General features: G+C 37.2%; 1 protein-coding gene across 3 annotated transcripts in view; it reads right to left on the bottom strand.

Annotated features, from left to right (window-relative positions):
• The window catches only part of TRAPPC9 (trafficking protein particle complex subunit 9), a 455571-nt gene that overhangs the window by 231334 nt on the left and 208255 nt on the right, over positions 1–15982 (bottom strand). For all 3 annotated transcript variants that reach the window (XM_063407939.1, XM_063407850.1, XM_063408027.1), the window contains one exon: positions 12785–12875. In XM_063407939.1, coding sequence (XP_063264009.1) covers positions 12785–12875 — 91 coding nt within the window. The remainder of the gene's footprint in view (positions 1–12784; positions 12876–15982) is intronic.

Here is a 15982-nt window from a genome sequence, read left to right as displayed (position 1 = left end):
AATCAGGAAACAGCTCTCCAGGTAGATCTTGGTAACTTTCATTTTTAGGCAGCAGAAGGTATCCAATCCTGATTTTCACTGTACAGTTTTCAAAAATTTCAAGATATTTTATGCTGATTATAGCTCATTTTTAAATTTGTCTATCAACTCACTTGCTGATATTCAAATTTCACTAACAATGATGAGTCTTCCCATCATATAATTTACAATTTGTAATGGAGCATGAGTGAGCTACCTAATGAATAGCAAGAAGACTTGGATGCATGTTAACCTCTGGTTCAAAACAGAAAGAATCCCAACGACTTTTCTCCTAGACATTATCACATAAAAGTGAAATTTTACAGAGTAAAATATTTACTTGTGTTTATTCCAGTGTTTGCAAACTTTAATAAATTCAGTTTGCCATCAGAATATGAAGTAATGAAATTAAAGACTAGATAACCAGTGCTTATAAAGGTAGTTGTAATGTGCTATTAATTGCCACATAACATGTAGTAAAAAATTAATTTCTAGTGAAATGCTCAGTGCCAGTGGAAACTTAGCACTGGAAATATTTGAAGCTGCATGTGAACCTCCTGTTTCATCCATGTTATCTCAGAAAACCCATTCACACAGCCTCTCTAGATTTTTGCATGTCTGGAAAGGTACAGGAGTCATCATTTGATTTCTGTTTAAATCTTCTTCTCAAAGGTGATTCAAAAACTTCATCACTGCAGGCTAATGTACAAACAGTACTATCCAACAGCGTTACCTAATGGTATACTGGGAGTAAATAGGAATGCTCTTAGCATGAACTTCTGGGAATAAAAATAGTAAGCGAAGAGTCCAGGGTCACATTTGGAATCTGTGCCACTGAGAAATGTCCACAATCCACACAGAATACAGTGAGGTTCTAATTAGAGGAGTAAACTACAATGTGAGAACTGATGACACAGCCAACCTGCTTCAAAAGGCCAAAGGAGCAATGTTTTAGAAGCTACAGGCCACTAAATCTGAATAAAATGTAGTTCCTGGGCTAAATGACATCTTTGGTTTTCAGCAAATTTTTGGTCCCTTCACCTTTAAATTTAGACAAGTAACAATTTTCTGCTGAGTTCATTCCACCAAAATATCCAAGTTAACTTAAGGTTTGCTGATTATTATGGCACTTTGGCAAACAAACAGCTTCACAGTCTGAAACTCCAGTTGAATGACAGAGGTAAATGCCATCTGTGCTATTTTACATAAATTAGGTAAAATGACTGGATTATTACCAAGTTGCCAGCACCAGAGGAATAAAAAAAGACACTTTAAAAGGAGAACAAGAAGGATTAAAAATGATGCCATACCGTATGTCAGAGTTGTTGATAATTTCACTCAATACATAGCCTAAGAAATGATTTATTACACTAACAGAAGGGTTTGTGAAGGTTAATTCTGCATGATGAACAAGGAGCTGGATTTTTTCCTCTCTCAAAATAACAGAAGAGTTTCATTGTCTGCCACCGTGCCTTTTGAAGAGCAGCTTCCAGATTATCATCGCCAGCCTCTATTACGAGCTGCCTCCCTATCAGATGTGTATCACTTCATGTCACACTCCTGCTCCCTTCTGCCCATTTTTACTTGTCTGATTCATGCACAGCATTCTCAGAGGTACAAAACCACGCACTGTGACAGCCACCAAGCCAAAACAATTCCTCACAAGCAAACAATCCTGTACTGCCTCTTTCTCAGTCCTTGTTTTGTGTCATTCCAGAAGGGTTTTTTTTACCTTTGTGTAGCATCTACTTGCTCTGCAGGGATTTCTGAGTTTGATTTCCAAACAACTGCACTACAATCTTCCCAAAAATGCAGTTATTGTGTAATGAAAACTAACATAAACTTGAAATTCACTGGCATATCTGGGGTTGCTAACAAGTGTTGAATTTCCAGCCTGTAAGGCTGATACTGCTTTATTACACTATTGGTCATGGTGCTGAGTGCCTGACACTTGAAATTTAATCAAAATTAACTTCTAATGATTTTGGTGGTTTAATTATACTGTATTCAATTGAAGTGACTACATCATTATCCATCTTAAACATTCAAGATCCTACTAGAGACACACTAGAGAGACACAGCAGCAACTTGTTGAACACTGTTGCAGCCAGGCACCAACAACTCTCACTTTGGTCTTAATTCATAAACTCTGGTATGAGCAAGAAGGTTTAACAAGCTGGATTTACTCCATCATTGCCTGTTTCCAACTCCTGTTTGTGAGACAGGCAATGCTGGTTTCAACAGCTCACATCATGTTCTGTGAAATCCTAAATATTCACCATAACTTGGTGGTTAATGAAAGATAACAGAGAGCCTTGGAAATGAGAGCACAGATTCACTTTAAGGATCATTAAGGAGCCATGTCAGGAATGATGCTACTGAAGATCTAAGCTTGTCAAGCAGATCTAAGAAAACAAAAAACACACTTCACACCAGACATGGACAAAGGCTACTGAGATAATTGTGGGGTGAGAAATAATAAAAAAGCCCCTCTTTGCTATCAAAGAGACTGAGAGTTAGTCCTGACTGCTGTCTCAAGATGCACAAAAGAAAGAGCAAGAGTGATAAAAGGCAAACATCAGAGACTGAGAAAAGCTATTTAAACTAAAGAACAATATTGACATGAGAACAAAAGAGCTGGAAATGAGTCACAAATAAATTTAATCTTGAAATTCCTATTTGCAGCAAGGATCTCAGACAGAGCTCAATAAGTTTACAAAAGGCTCTCCAAACAAAATTATATTGAGACACCTTCTGCAGTCTACCGAATTAAATAACATGAAGATGTATATTTCATGTTATGAGATTAATTTAAAGCAATATGCAGACAAAGCACAATCTACTAAGTACCCATGAGCAGAAATCATCTCCTTCAAACAGAGCTGAAATGTTTAACAAAAACAGTTCATAATTAGCGAATGGTGAGCGCATTGCTGATTAATACCTTCATTAGGAACAGATGTTCAGAAACTCACTCGTGGATCTAGCAAAAATACATACAAAATTATAGTTGCTAGGAAAACAGAAGAGGTCATTTTGACTCTAGCAGACAAAGTTCAGGTTGTTCACTCTGACTGACAGCTGCTCACTGAGCCCATTTCCATCCCAGTCTCAGACCTGAGATTGCATTTCTCACTCATTTTTGTTTTGTGTGCTTCACAACGGCTTTTTGGCTATTTGGTTAGTGAGATAAACCTGGATGTGCTCTCCCGGGAAGTGAAGCATGTATGGGAGAAGAGGGGTGATGCAGTTGTTGGGAGTTAAGCACCATGGAGGAGCTCAGTGGGCAGGACAGTGTGGACACCCATCCCTGTGGGATCAGCTCCTGTTTGGGGCATTTATGCCTGGAACTCAATTACTGGGCACAACGAAGGACCTATAGAATATATCATGTCAGAGAAAGGTTCCAGGTGGCCCAGTGCAGAGGTGCAAAGTTGTGTTTTACTCATCCTGGGCTCTGAGTAAGGCCAATCCCCAGCCCAGAAGCCCTGCCAGGTCTGGGCTGCTGATTGCACCCCAGCAGGTCTCCCCCTGCAGTCTGCAGCTTGTGAGCAGCGTCAAAGCAGCTCTGAGGCTTCATGTCCTGCTAAAACAAATTTACTAAATGCTCCCACAGCTGGCAGCACTGATGGAAGGCTTCCCATCAGAACCATCCCAGGCCAGAGGCAACAGCTTCTGCTCTGAGGTTTCTGATTTATGATCTCCAATACTTTTAACACCTGGGTTTTTCCTTTGACTTGAACAACTCAACCCCATCTTTCACTCAGAAAACTGACAGTTGACTCTTTATCAAAGCACAGAAATGTAATTATCCTTTGACACCGCTTTTAATTATTGAAGATTGCTCCTGCTGCTGTTTTTTTCTTTCCTGAAGTTTTCACATGAGGCAACCAATTACTTCTCTGCGTAATTCCAAATACTGCCGAGACATTTTCCCTTTTCCATATCCTATTAACATTTTTAATTGACTCTTCCTTATTTCATCTCTTGTGTCTGGCCCTGATATAGAAATTCTGTAACAGCTCTGTGCGTGTCTACTATTATTGAGCCACAACCTCACATGATACTGTGCAAAATGTAATGAGTAATAAAAACCAACTTGAGTATCATTTGACAAAAGCCCTTTTGTACAAAGCCATCCTACAGAATGCATTTGCTCAGCTTATCTTTTATATCCTGAGATGGAAAAAAAGTCTCTTCTCCTTCTGTAACTTTTTCTAATGTATCCACAAGTAATGAGAAATGTTACTAAAGTGACCCTGAATTTCTGCTTAGGAAGGAAACAGACATTTAATAAAACGTCCAAGTTCCCTACTGAGTATACATTATAAATAAATACACAGAATTACAGCTCAGAAAAGATTTTCTGTTTCTCTGGCTTCTTTTGTAAAATCAAATCAATTAATGATTCAAATCAACCAAACAAAATTAAGTTTTATTATTTTAATTAAATTTATTAAGATTCTTAATCCAAAGGTCTGGGATAGAAAATAAAAACCAGAATATCTAGTTTGAATATTGTTTTACTGAAAGTACAATGGGGAGATGCAATAGGCTAAGAAAATTCACCAAATGGAGGGGGAAAAACCTCATTTGCTAAAAAACAGACAGCTAGATATCAAATTTGACAGAGACTGAAAAGGAGAAAATGAGAGGACATGAAAGAGAGCACTTCAGTCAAAGCATATGTTTCTTCATACAAATCTGTCTGCTCTGGTCTCTGTACTGCTGAGGTTTTGACAGTTGGAAGCCATTAATTTCAGAATTACAAGGCTTATTGAGCTGGATTTATGGTCTTTGCAGTTGTTAATTCACTTCTGCTTCCTTGATGAAGTAAAGGACTGCTTCAGAATGAACAATGAAAATGAAGCCGACTTCCCTCCCCTCAACACGTTTGGAGGGTCACTCTGGCCTTAACCAATGAGTCAAAACATATGAGGTGAGGGAAGAAGCTGTGGAAATACTTGGGAAAATTTGCTTTTAGTATAACAAAACAGAAATGTTCAATTTATCTTAATGAAATACAAACTTCAAACTACAGCAGAGTACGTGAGCGCTTCTACCAAGAAGACGTCATGGTGCAGTCAAATGCCAAATTGTCTTGGTGAAAAGGGGCCTGAGCCCAGGCACAGCACGGCCTGTGGGGCAGCTGCTTTCATTTCCAGCACTCCTGGCTTTCAGCTCCAAGCATGTGCACTGCTCTTTTCAAGTGAAATAAAACAAAAGCTGGAAGTGTCAGCAGCCAGAGAAGGAAAGCTCAGTGTCAGCCTCTGGGCTGAGGCCTCCCCTCCTTTATTGCCCCAAATCAATCTCACATAAAACCTGCCCCCAAACAGGTTCTACTCTCCTACCTGTCCTACTATTCAGAGTAGTCCTCCACTACAATTAGCATATTTTCCATTTCTCATTCTCTACACATTTAACTGTACAATTCCATTAATTGCTGGGCAATTAAAATCTTGCCTGATCAAAGCATTTTTCTTGCTTCTCTTGTTAATACACACAGCTTCTGATCTCATTTTTTTTACGTTGTCCACAAGCTGAAATGTATTTTTTCTAAAGTTTTATTCAAATGGTATTTTCTGTGTTAATTAAAGTAATAGAAATCTATTTCCCTGCAGATTCACTGATAGTTTTTCACCAACTACCTTACAAGACAGCTTTTTTGTCTCTTCAATCTTCTTCCTTACAATTATCTTCACACAGTTCTTTTTGAACATGTAACCCATTGTCATAATCATTACAGTAGCTTTTCATTTTTTTTAATTTGGATGTTCATTTAATCTATTATTCAATTTACTTCTAACAATACCTAGAAAATGAAGTACCTTGCATAACTGCATGACAATTTATCATCATTATGGTGTTTCTCAATCACTTATTATGGCTTAACTGAAATGTTGTAATGAATACTCCTATAAAGAAATAAATAAGGCATGGCTGCTTTTTTTCTTTTTCCCTTTAAAAATTTAATGGTTTTGTAAATTAAATACTGAACTTAGGCACTTACTCAACACAAAAAAAAGGTACTGGGGACATGTGCCTGACCAACCTTGAATGAGTTAATTTTCCTTCTTCCACAATGTCCTGTTTCTTTTTCTCTTTTTTTTATCTGATTAAACACCATTTTTTGGTACTTACCTCTCCACCAGTATTTCCACTGTAAGGTTATTCTAAAACCCTTAACATTGTGCTGAAAACCATCTATGCTCCTATGCCAAAAGTTGCCCTACTTCAGCAATTTTTCTGCTCTCCTGGTCCTCTGATGGATACCTGGAGAACAGTCAGCTTTTGATTTTGCTAATTAAAAAAAATGCATTTCAGAAATACTGCAACTCAAAGCAAGCAGACTGTAGATGTTCTTAGAAGTGAACACAGAACTCACTCACCAGATTTTCTCAGCTTTGGAGAATTGATCAATTTTAGTCAGTAAATCTTTATAATATAAACCTGCTAATGGCCTTCATTCCTATATCACCTCTGAAACTTTACATTTTCCTGTTCTGGTTTGATTTGAGCTCTTCTGGTAAGAAGTGTCATTAAAAGTTTGAACAAATGTCACATACACCTTTCCTCACAGCTGAATTACTCTGGTAGCTCAGAGTAACACCTAATTAAATAATTCCCAGCCACTTCAGACAGCTGAACTCGTAGCAGATTTCTGTGTTATTTGTCTCAGAACAGATAAACACATTTTTTGGACTACATTTCATTCATTTCATTTATGGCACTTGGTTTTTGAGATCATTAAAATATTGTAGAACTACAGAGGGAGACTTTTGACCAACACCTGCAGTGACAGGATAAGGGTGGAATGGGTTTTAAATTGAAAATGGCAGGTTTAGATTGGACTTAAGGAAACAATTCTTTACAATGAGGGTGGTGAGACAGAGGATCAGGTTGCCCAGAATTTCTGTGGATGATCCTAGATCAGTACTTAGACTTCTCCATTAGTATTTATTACCCCATTTTTTCTCCCAGTCTTCTCATTGCTTCATTTGATGTACTGGACCTGAATCTCCAGCTGCCAGTTCCTTCAGAAATCTGATATGAAGTAACCACTGGCACTCACACAACCTCTCTCAGGCCATTCCATAAGAGGTTTTGTTGATTTATTTTCACTTCAGGGTGCTCTCTTTATTCTTAGCATCTTTCCTCTGAAATCACTACTGATCTGGCTGTATCTGAAACCTTTTCTGTATGAGTTTTTCTTTTCAGTTTTGAGTAACCAAGGCTTGGGTAGGAATTAGAAACAACAGCTGCTTCAAAACACATCACACAATTGTGTGTTTTGACATGAGAGACCATTATTCCTGTGCCAGATGCCCCAGTTCCATCAAGTTAGTCCATTTTTTCTGAGTACTACCCCAGTCCCTCAACATTTCCCAGGAAAACTAAAGCATGTTGTTTGCTTGACATTGCCAAAATATCCTCCAAAACAGCCTGCACACAAGCTGCTAAGATATGAAAATGTTCCCACCTCTCTTGGATCTTAAAAATAAAAATGAAAAACCTGAAGATTTTTCTAAATGGATGAGGAAGGTCAGTTACCTTGCAAAATCCATTTATCACCAGATTGCTTCTCAGTTTTGGTCATCCTGTGAATCAGACTGTGAATTTCTACCTTACAGACAGCTTACTCCTGAGATTTCCTGGCCAATGCTCTTGGTTTCATCTTTCCAGTGTGACAATGGCCAGACTACCATAAAGCAAAAATAGAAATAATTGCAGAATATTTTAGTTTGGTGAATGAACACGATAACATTCACCACTTTTCGCAAGCCCTTGTATACCCTGCTGAACTCTTTGCATCTGCAAATCTATATAATATTAATTATCCTGTCTAGGGCCTAGGAGGGGATTGTTTATTAAAAGAGAATATAAAACGATTTCCTTAGAGTTCCCCATTAAGTTCAGTCTTTAAAAACTCATCCAAGACAGCCTTGTAATTTCAAATATGGGGGAGCAGCAACATTGTAGGACTGCCCTGACTAAAACCAAACTGAATGATGGCCATGTGTGCAGAGATCTGGCTCATTTCAACAAAGCCCATGGGGACAGGATTGTCCAGGAGGCAGCTTAGAGGTGCATCATTTACTCACTGGTAGACATGACAAAATATTTTCCTGTGTGTTCAGGATGCAGTGATCTCACATTGCTGAAATCCCTTAGAGTTAATCACATGAATTATGGAAAGAAAGGTTTAATTATTGTCCAAGGTCAGGCTGGAAACTACAAAATAAAATCGGTGTGTAGCTTCAGTAAGTAATATTAATATGCACAAAACATCAAGCTGTGAAAACTGATTATGATTTGGTGCTCTCTAAAACATACAGTTAATTATTAAGATAATTTATTTTTAAAGTAATGCTTCCATAGGATGCTTTGTAAAACTTAACCAAACTGAACTTGCAAGCAAGCTGTCATGAACCACATGTTCATAAAACACTTCAAAAGACTTTTAAATCAACATCTTCTGTTGATTCCACCTCTGAGGGACAATTTAACACCACCTTCACTTTTGAGTTTTTTAGCTTTCTCTAAGCACAGTATTCCCACATGCTGCAGGTAGGCACAGAATTTATTGTGGGCCCACAACAATGGGTGTAGCATTTTCTACTAACAAATAAATTATCAAGACTTTGTCTGCTGCCCATCCCTTTTCTTATTGATGACCTGAGCAGCATCCAGCAGCAGTGATTTTAGTTCTCCTGTAATCACATACTAGGAAATAAAATGCATTGCATTGTGAAAAGGCATCCAAGTACACTTAAACATTAAAACTGCACTGAAATTCACTTTTTTTTATGAAGAAGGGAAGAATTAAAGAAATGAGTGAATGAAATAAAGGAGTGAATGAAAGTAAAAAGCTGTTTCTGGACTTTTTCCATGATGAAACTTGACAAATGCATGTTTCTTGGAACACTACTGTTAGTAACATTAGAATTCATGTATAATCATTGATTTTCAGTTATTCAGTTAGTTGCTATGGAGAAAAAAAGCATTTGCTTGATACATTAAAACCTCTAGCACTTTTCAGTGTCTACAGTTCTAAATTCCCAAACCAATTTTCTCCAATAAATCCTCCCTCTTATACACATGAGGGTCATCAGGAAAAGATTTCTATACCTGGTGCTTGCAGGCAGTGAAGGAAGTTACGTTTATTTTATGTAGGAGAATTCAAAATAGGTTTCTCTTGTGAAAATTGTTTACAGCATCCAAAGTGTCAGGAGCATCTTGTTTCAGGGAAATTTCTCATTGAATTCAGGAATATCCCAAGCCCAGCCTGTTCCAGGGTCAATCAGGAGCTTATTTCAAACTCAGTCTACTTCAAGTGCAATAACATCTTGTGCACACATTTGTACCTGAGATAATTTTGCTATGGAAAGCAGAAGAGCACCATCAAAACTGATAAAGTGTTCGGTCCTGGGATTTTGCTTGCTTGCAAAGTCAGTGACATAAATCAAATAAAGATTGGAAAAATCCTGCAGAGGCAGCAGCCCCAGACGGCTCCATCAGATCATCCCCAGCCACGGAGCTTGCGTGGCACACGCCTCTGAGCTTTGGTTCTCCTCAATAACCTTTGCAGGCTCTGTTTCCTTGATTTGATAAAATTAATGTATTCACTTTAAAACCACATCTACGCCTACATTTGGTTTGTTGCCCAGCTGTAAAAAGAAAATGTGTCATAAATTTTAGAGAAGGTTGAACCTGGTGGTGTTGAGCAAGATGATGCTTTTCAATTATGTGTGATTTACTCACCTGCCTAACAGACAACTTCATTTTACAGAGATGTCCTAAATCTTAAAATCAATTTTAACAATGCATTAAGAACTCTCACTCCAGCTTTTGAAGTATTTTTTTATGATTCCTCATGTCTTAAAGATTTTCCCTTCCTCAGTCATTTAATTATATGAAATCAAAACAAACTATTCACTACAGATCACTTTTTCCCCCTCTCCATGAAAAAATTTCAAAGGTAACTTCTTACCCTCAGACCAAAATTTCAATGTCACCAACTTTTGATTCTACTCTTTGCCTTGTACTTAATGAAAAAAGGACAGGATTGTCAAATTTACATGAAAAATTATTTCAATATGGTTTCATAATTCTAGAGATGTAATATTAACTCTTATATGAATTAAATATGCCAATTCTAAAAGGAATGTTGGAGCACAGCTTCTACAAATTTGAATAAGAGCCAGTCATTTTTTTAATCAAAACCATGTTAAATATTCATTTATGTTTCACTGTGAGCACTTATAATAAAGTAAACCCTTCAATGTGACCATCAATATAGCAAAATCCTTGCATAATCAGAATCAATTTCATTGCATAAAACTAAGCCAAATTTTTAGCCAGTTTATGCAAAGGCTATGTTAAACTGATGGCCAGTAGTAAAGAGTTCACATTAAAACACAAGTCATAGTTAACATACAGAAAAACAAAACTCAAAGTAAAGCCAGGCTGTAAATACAAACAGTGTAATGCTTAAAAAAAAATCCAGCTGATACTACAATATTACAGTATTTTAAACTCTTAACATTTCCATGCCTGTAAGAATTGAATAGGAAATATATTCTGGCACTGAACAAGAATTTAAGTCCAAAAGACAGAGTGTCACATTGTCTAAGTGCATGTGCAAGGCACACACATCCCCTGGCTGTCCAAACATCTCAACAGCTCCTTATTTTCCCACCTGCCAAACAATAATAACAATCTCTTAATCCTCCTCCATCCCACACATTATTAAAGAAAAAATCATCCTGTATTGCCATGGTACAGGGTCTGGAGGGACTGCAGGAGCTGCAGGTGGGGTTACCTGGCTGCAACACTACCAAAGATGTAACTGCTGAATATTCAAAAGTATGGTAAGCTAAAAGAAGCTAAAATGTCTCCATTGTCTTCACTTTTCAATTTTTGCTTTTGTTTTCAAGTAAAATCAGGCATTTAACCAAAATGTCCTTTTCAATAATCTCTGCAGGAAGCTGCAGCTTCCACATGGACATACTTACTGTGTTATACAAAATAGAAAATATTCATTAACAATTTAGGACTGAGAAAAATTAAACAAAAAAGTTAAGCAAACTTCTGCAAAACTGCACTTCCCACTAGGAAATGTATAAGTGGTGGCAAACCAAGCATTCAATATCCCATAGGATCTCCCTTTCCCTGCTTTGCTCAGTGTAGAAAATTAAAATGTACAACACCATCAATCAACAGACTGTGCTTCAGAAGAATTTGCAGCCATGAAGCAGAGACTATCACAGAGCTTTGGCTGAAAACTCAAGTAACTGGGACTCTCTAACTGAATTAATCAGCAGCCTGAGAAATAACAAACTCCACAGGAGATTCTATTGTAAATCAGTGCTATGTTCATGTTTTTCAACCAGTGCATCAAAGATCACTACTGAGACAGGAATGCCAGGCACAATTCTGTGATTCAAAAAGCCTCTTTTACCATGAAAACAGAGGAATTTGGCATAAAGAGAATTAAAAGAAGCAAACCAAGGCTACAGGGAGAGAAGAAAAACACATTTTTCATCCTTCAGGTGATGTCCTATGCAGAAGTGCCAAAGGAAGATTTTCCACCACAGAGCCCAGGTTAGAAACCTGCTGATGGTCAAAGCCCTCTGCAGAGCCAAGAAGGGAGCAGCCCCAGCTCCCAACATGACACAAACCACTCATTTTCCTGCTGAGACCCAGGGCAGTCATGGCCAAATCCCATCAATCCCACCAAAAAGCAATGCTGCCAAATCTTTGAATCCCCTGAAGAACCGAGGCCAGGTAAGCTTGATTTCAGAGGTAGCTGATGATGGCTAAAGTTGGACATACATACAACAAATTACTTTAAACCTATTTTAATCTTCTCATCTATAAACAAAGTGCTCACAGGGTTTAACATTTGAGTTGGTGGTGCTTGAAAAAACCCAAACATTTTAAAGAGTACACAAATAATGGAGTTTGGGCTCATTTCAGTTTTAATAATTAACACAGGCAATAGTGATGGATCATTGTTATTTAAAGTTGCTCCTCATTAGGTCATCAAAGTATTAAAACATGGAGCACAGAGTTAAATTTGCTTTAAAAGCAAAAGCTTGGGCAATAATTTGCTGATGACCTGGGGACTTTATCTGAAACTTGCAACTCACACAGAAGTGTTGGGGATCAAACATCCCATGGTCCAAAGCCTCTGAACAAGCTGAGAACCTCAGACAAAAGTCACGTTATTACGACTCTTCAAAATCAAATTAATTTCATTTTTCATTGTGGGAACATCATTCTAAATGGAAAATTAAGACAAGTAAGTCTTCCCTGCTACCCCGAGTAAAAACATTTTCTGCACCTCAAAATTTAGTAATGCAATTGTCTGGACCATAATAAGAAATATATCACAAGAATATTACCATTCATATGAAAAAAATTTAGAGAAATTACTTTAAAAACACACACTGTAGGAAAAAGGAAAATTTAAGTAGCAGCCACCTCTCATACAAGACAACTAGGACTGAAAATTACAGGAAAAAGTGCACAGTCAGGTTTCATATTTACTATCACCAAACAGCGGTACTTAAAATAAACCAAATATCAATTCCACATTTCTCTTCAGCTAAGTAAAACAGCTAAAGGAAAATAAAATTCCTATCAAATTCTCGGCTATCACAGATTGTCAGTAAATGAAAACATTATCATTCTCATGCTGCTGAAAATAAGGAGCCAGGAGATTCTCTAAAAAAGATCATCAATGGATTTTGACACCACTCACCCCACTGGAGAGGGGCCAGCTGTAGATGCTCCAGGACCAGCTGGTTAAGAACCCCTTCCACACTTGCTTCCCCTTCACGCTTCAAGGAAGGGTAAATTGGAATTAAGGAAAATTTTTTTGTCAGAGAAGAAAAGGGCATAAGATATGCACAGTTTTTATTACTGCAAATCAAAACCGCAATCTACAGATTCATTAAAAGTTAATGCTACATATGGTTTATTAACCCATAAATTGACCAGCAGTAAAAGTACAGCAGTTGATAGCCTCTGAAAATAAAAATTTAATTCCAGGGAGGAGTGTTAAAGCAAAGGTAAAATACACTTGAACCATAATAAAACACGAGGGTAAAAAAGTCTGGGAGCCACATAAATGCAAAACCTTTAACTATGAGGTGCAGGATGAGAATTGAGAACAATAAATTAGGAACAATCTGAAAACAAAGAGGTAAAAATTTGGTAGGGCAATAGAAAACAGAACGAAATTTAACAGGCAACAGAAAACAGAAGAAATGTCTGCTAGGAGAGCCCTGCCTGCTGACTTTGTGCCGGTTCCATGGGGGCACAGGGATGCTGGACAGTGCCAGGGTCATTACCCAGGGCAAACATCAGACCACAACCACAGGCACAGAACCTGCCAGCTCCCCTTTCTACCCTGCATGAGCTCAGAAACAGGCCCAGACCAAAAAGACAAAAAATTAGGAAATTGTTCTTCCTCTTAAGGACAGCAGAGTACTGAAATGAACTGTTGAGGATAGAAAAATCTCTTTTAAAAGGGCTTCAAAACAGGTTACACAAGTGCTAAAAAATACAGGCAATATCCAAAATCATGCAAAGACAGCATTATCCATTTAAACAAATTAATAATAATTTCGTGTGATGACATTTATTTGTAAAAAGAAGAAACTGGATTTCTTTTTTCTAATTCCCTGACAGGAATTAAGGAATAAGCTCCTAGTGAGATTCATCAAGATTTGAACCAACTATTCCAAAAGTACCAGAACCCTGGTCTTCAAAAATATATCTAAAAATAAAAGAATACCCGAGCTTCTAAATGTACTCAGTCCCTTTTCTGTAGACTCTGGAAAGGGACACACATCATCTGACTGCTCAAGTAGATATACACCTGTGTCACTTAAAAGAAAATTAACAAGCACTGCAAATAACTAATTTCTACCACAAGACATAATCTTGCAGGGTGTCCAGGAGATTTAAAGAAAAGTTTTGAAAGCTCAGAACAAAAGCAAATCTAACAGTGATTGAGACTCAAGAGCTCAGAGATGATAGAAGAGGAAAATCAATACCAAGTACAGGATTCTTGCCATTATTTTTAAAATATTCTCATTATGCCCTGAAAAATGTCATAAATGGCACTTTTTTATTTTTTTTCTCCTAAAGAGACCACAAATAAAGAACTCACAAACCCCAAAGAGTCTGAAATCTGGAAACATCATTAAAGAAAAGCACCTACTTGGAAAACTGAAGGCACCAGAATATCACCTTAGAAGAGTGCTGCTGATGAAAAATAAGACTCGGAACACCAGCACAACCCAATAATTTCCATAAAACACACTAGAGGGTAGAGAATAATTTCAATTTACTTCACTGAAACAGCAGTTAAATAATTCTGTTATCACATCTTTAATCTAAGGACGATAAGTGAGAGAAAACACTAATAAAAAGGCAGTATTTAAAAGATGCTTTAAAACAGAGTGGCTGGCATTAACTGTAACAGTAAACTAACTTTACTGTAATTTACTTACAACAGACTCACAGTGGTGCCTGGAATATTACAAATTTTCACTGTTTAGAGCTTCATGGAAAGCTTAATGTCTCAAACAACACCATAAAATTACTATAAAACAGGTGATTCTCCATTCTTTATCGTTGGTAAATGCTACCAAAGCAGATCCATTTATTCAGATGCAGAATATTCCCATTCACACATTTCAGAAAAAAGTTAAAAATCAAACTGAATAGCTCTTTGCAAAAGCTAAAAATTGTTTAAAAACCCACTAAAAAATCCACAAACAAGGAGGGGCAACAAAACCAAAACAAACAAAAAAGCAACAATAAACAACAAAAAAGAAACTCACCAGAAAAACCCACAAACTCATTACAGAGAAAATTGTGTAATATCCCAAAAGCAGTTTAAGCTTTTACAGCCCAAATTGTCAGAAAAATAAATTTCCTTATTCCATCACAAGCACCAAGCTCATTTTTAGCACACTGCTTATTGTCATCTTGTGGCAAAATAAATTCTATAGAAAAGAAATAGCTCAGTGAGTGTTCTTGTACATTAATCTGGAGGTTCAGGGTCTTATTTGTTTATTTGCCAAACAAATTTATGGTATTAGTTTATCTTAGATACATGGCCATGGATAGTAGAACTGGGGAGAAATTTCAATTTTCACAATTCTATGTGAAAGAAAAATGTAGCATTTAAATGGTTAGGCCATGCACAGATGATTTGACTTAAGTATTCAGGAAATAAATTTCATTTGTCTAATGAGATCATTGAATGAAGCAGCAGAAGGAGTCTGATGGCAAAGGAGGGAAAGGCAAGGTTGAGATGCAGCCAAAGAAGTGGTTGCATCTTGTTCAAACATAAAGGAATAAACACATAAAGGAATTATGTGTTCACATGGATCTACCAAGGGATTGGGCTCATGGAATTCCATAACACTGATCTTCACCTCCTGACTATATTATCAGACAATTACATGAAATTGTTTATTATAGGACAAATACAAAACTGAACATTGCAACAAACTCATTACCTGGGAGATGAAAAGTGACCAAAATATGCAATAAGAAAATATAAAAGGAACAAGAGAGAAAAGCTTAACTCCAGAGTTTGTATAAGACAAAGCCTTTAGAAGTCAGTGAAAGCAAAGGAGTTGAACAGGGGTTGCCAAGATATCCTTTTATTCTTAGCTCAAAGTCAAAGCTGATAAAAGACACAAGTGTAAGATCCAGGATTTAAAATTCATTGAAAAGACTGCCCAGATAAACACAAGTACAGGCTGCCAAAGTTAGGTTTGACCTTGCAGAATCCATCTACTTAACCAAATCTCCACACATTCTGCTGAGGTTTCAGTGCCACCACAAACCTGCTCTTCTGTAGGAGCCACTCTGCTGAGCCAGGCCTCATTTCCTAAAGTTAAATCTTTGTTATCAACAACACAGGCCTCAGCCAGGA

Source organism: Prinia subflava, chromosome 1 (assembly GCF_021018805.1).
Source record: "Prinia subflava isolate CZ2003 ecotype Zambia chromosome 1, Cam_Psub_1.2, whole genome shotgun sequence".
Classification (NCBI taxonomy): domain Eukaryota; kingdom Metazoa; phylum Chordata; class Aves; order Passeriformes; family Cisticolidae; genus Prinia; species Prinia subflava.
Note: the sequence above shows the minus strand (reverse complement) of the source record. Positions and strands in the feature narration are given on the sequence as shown.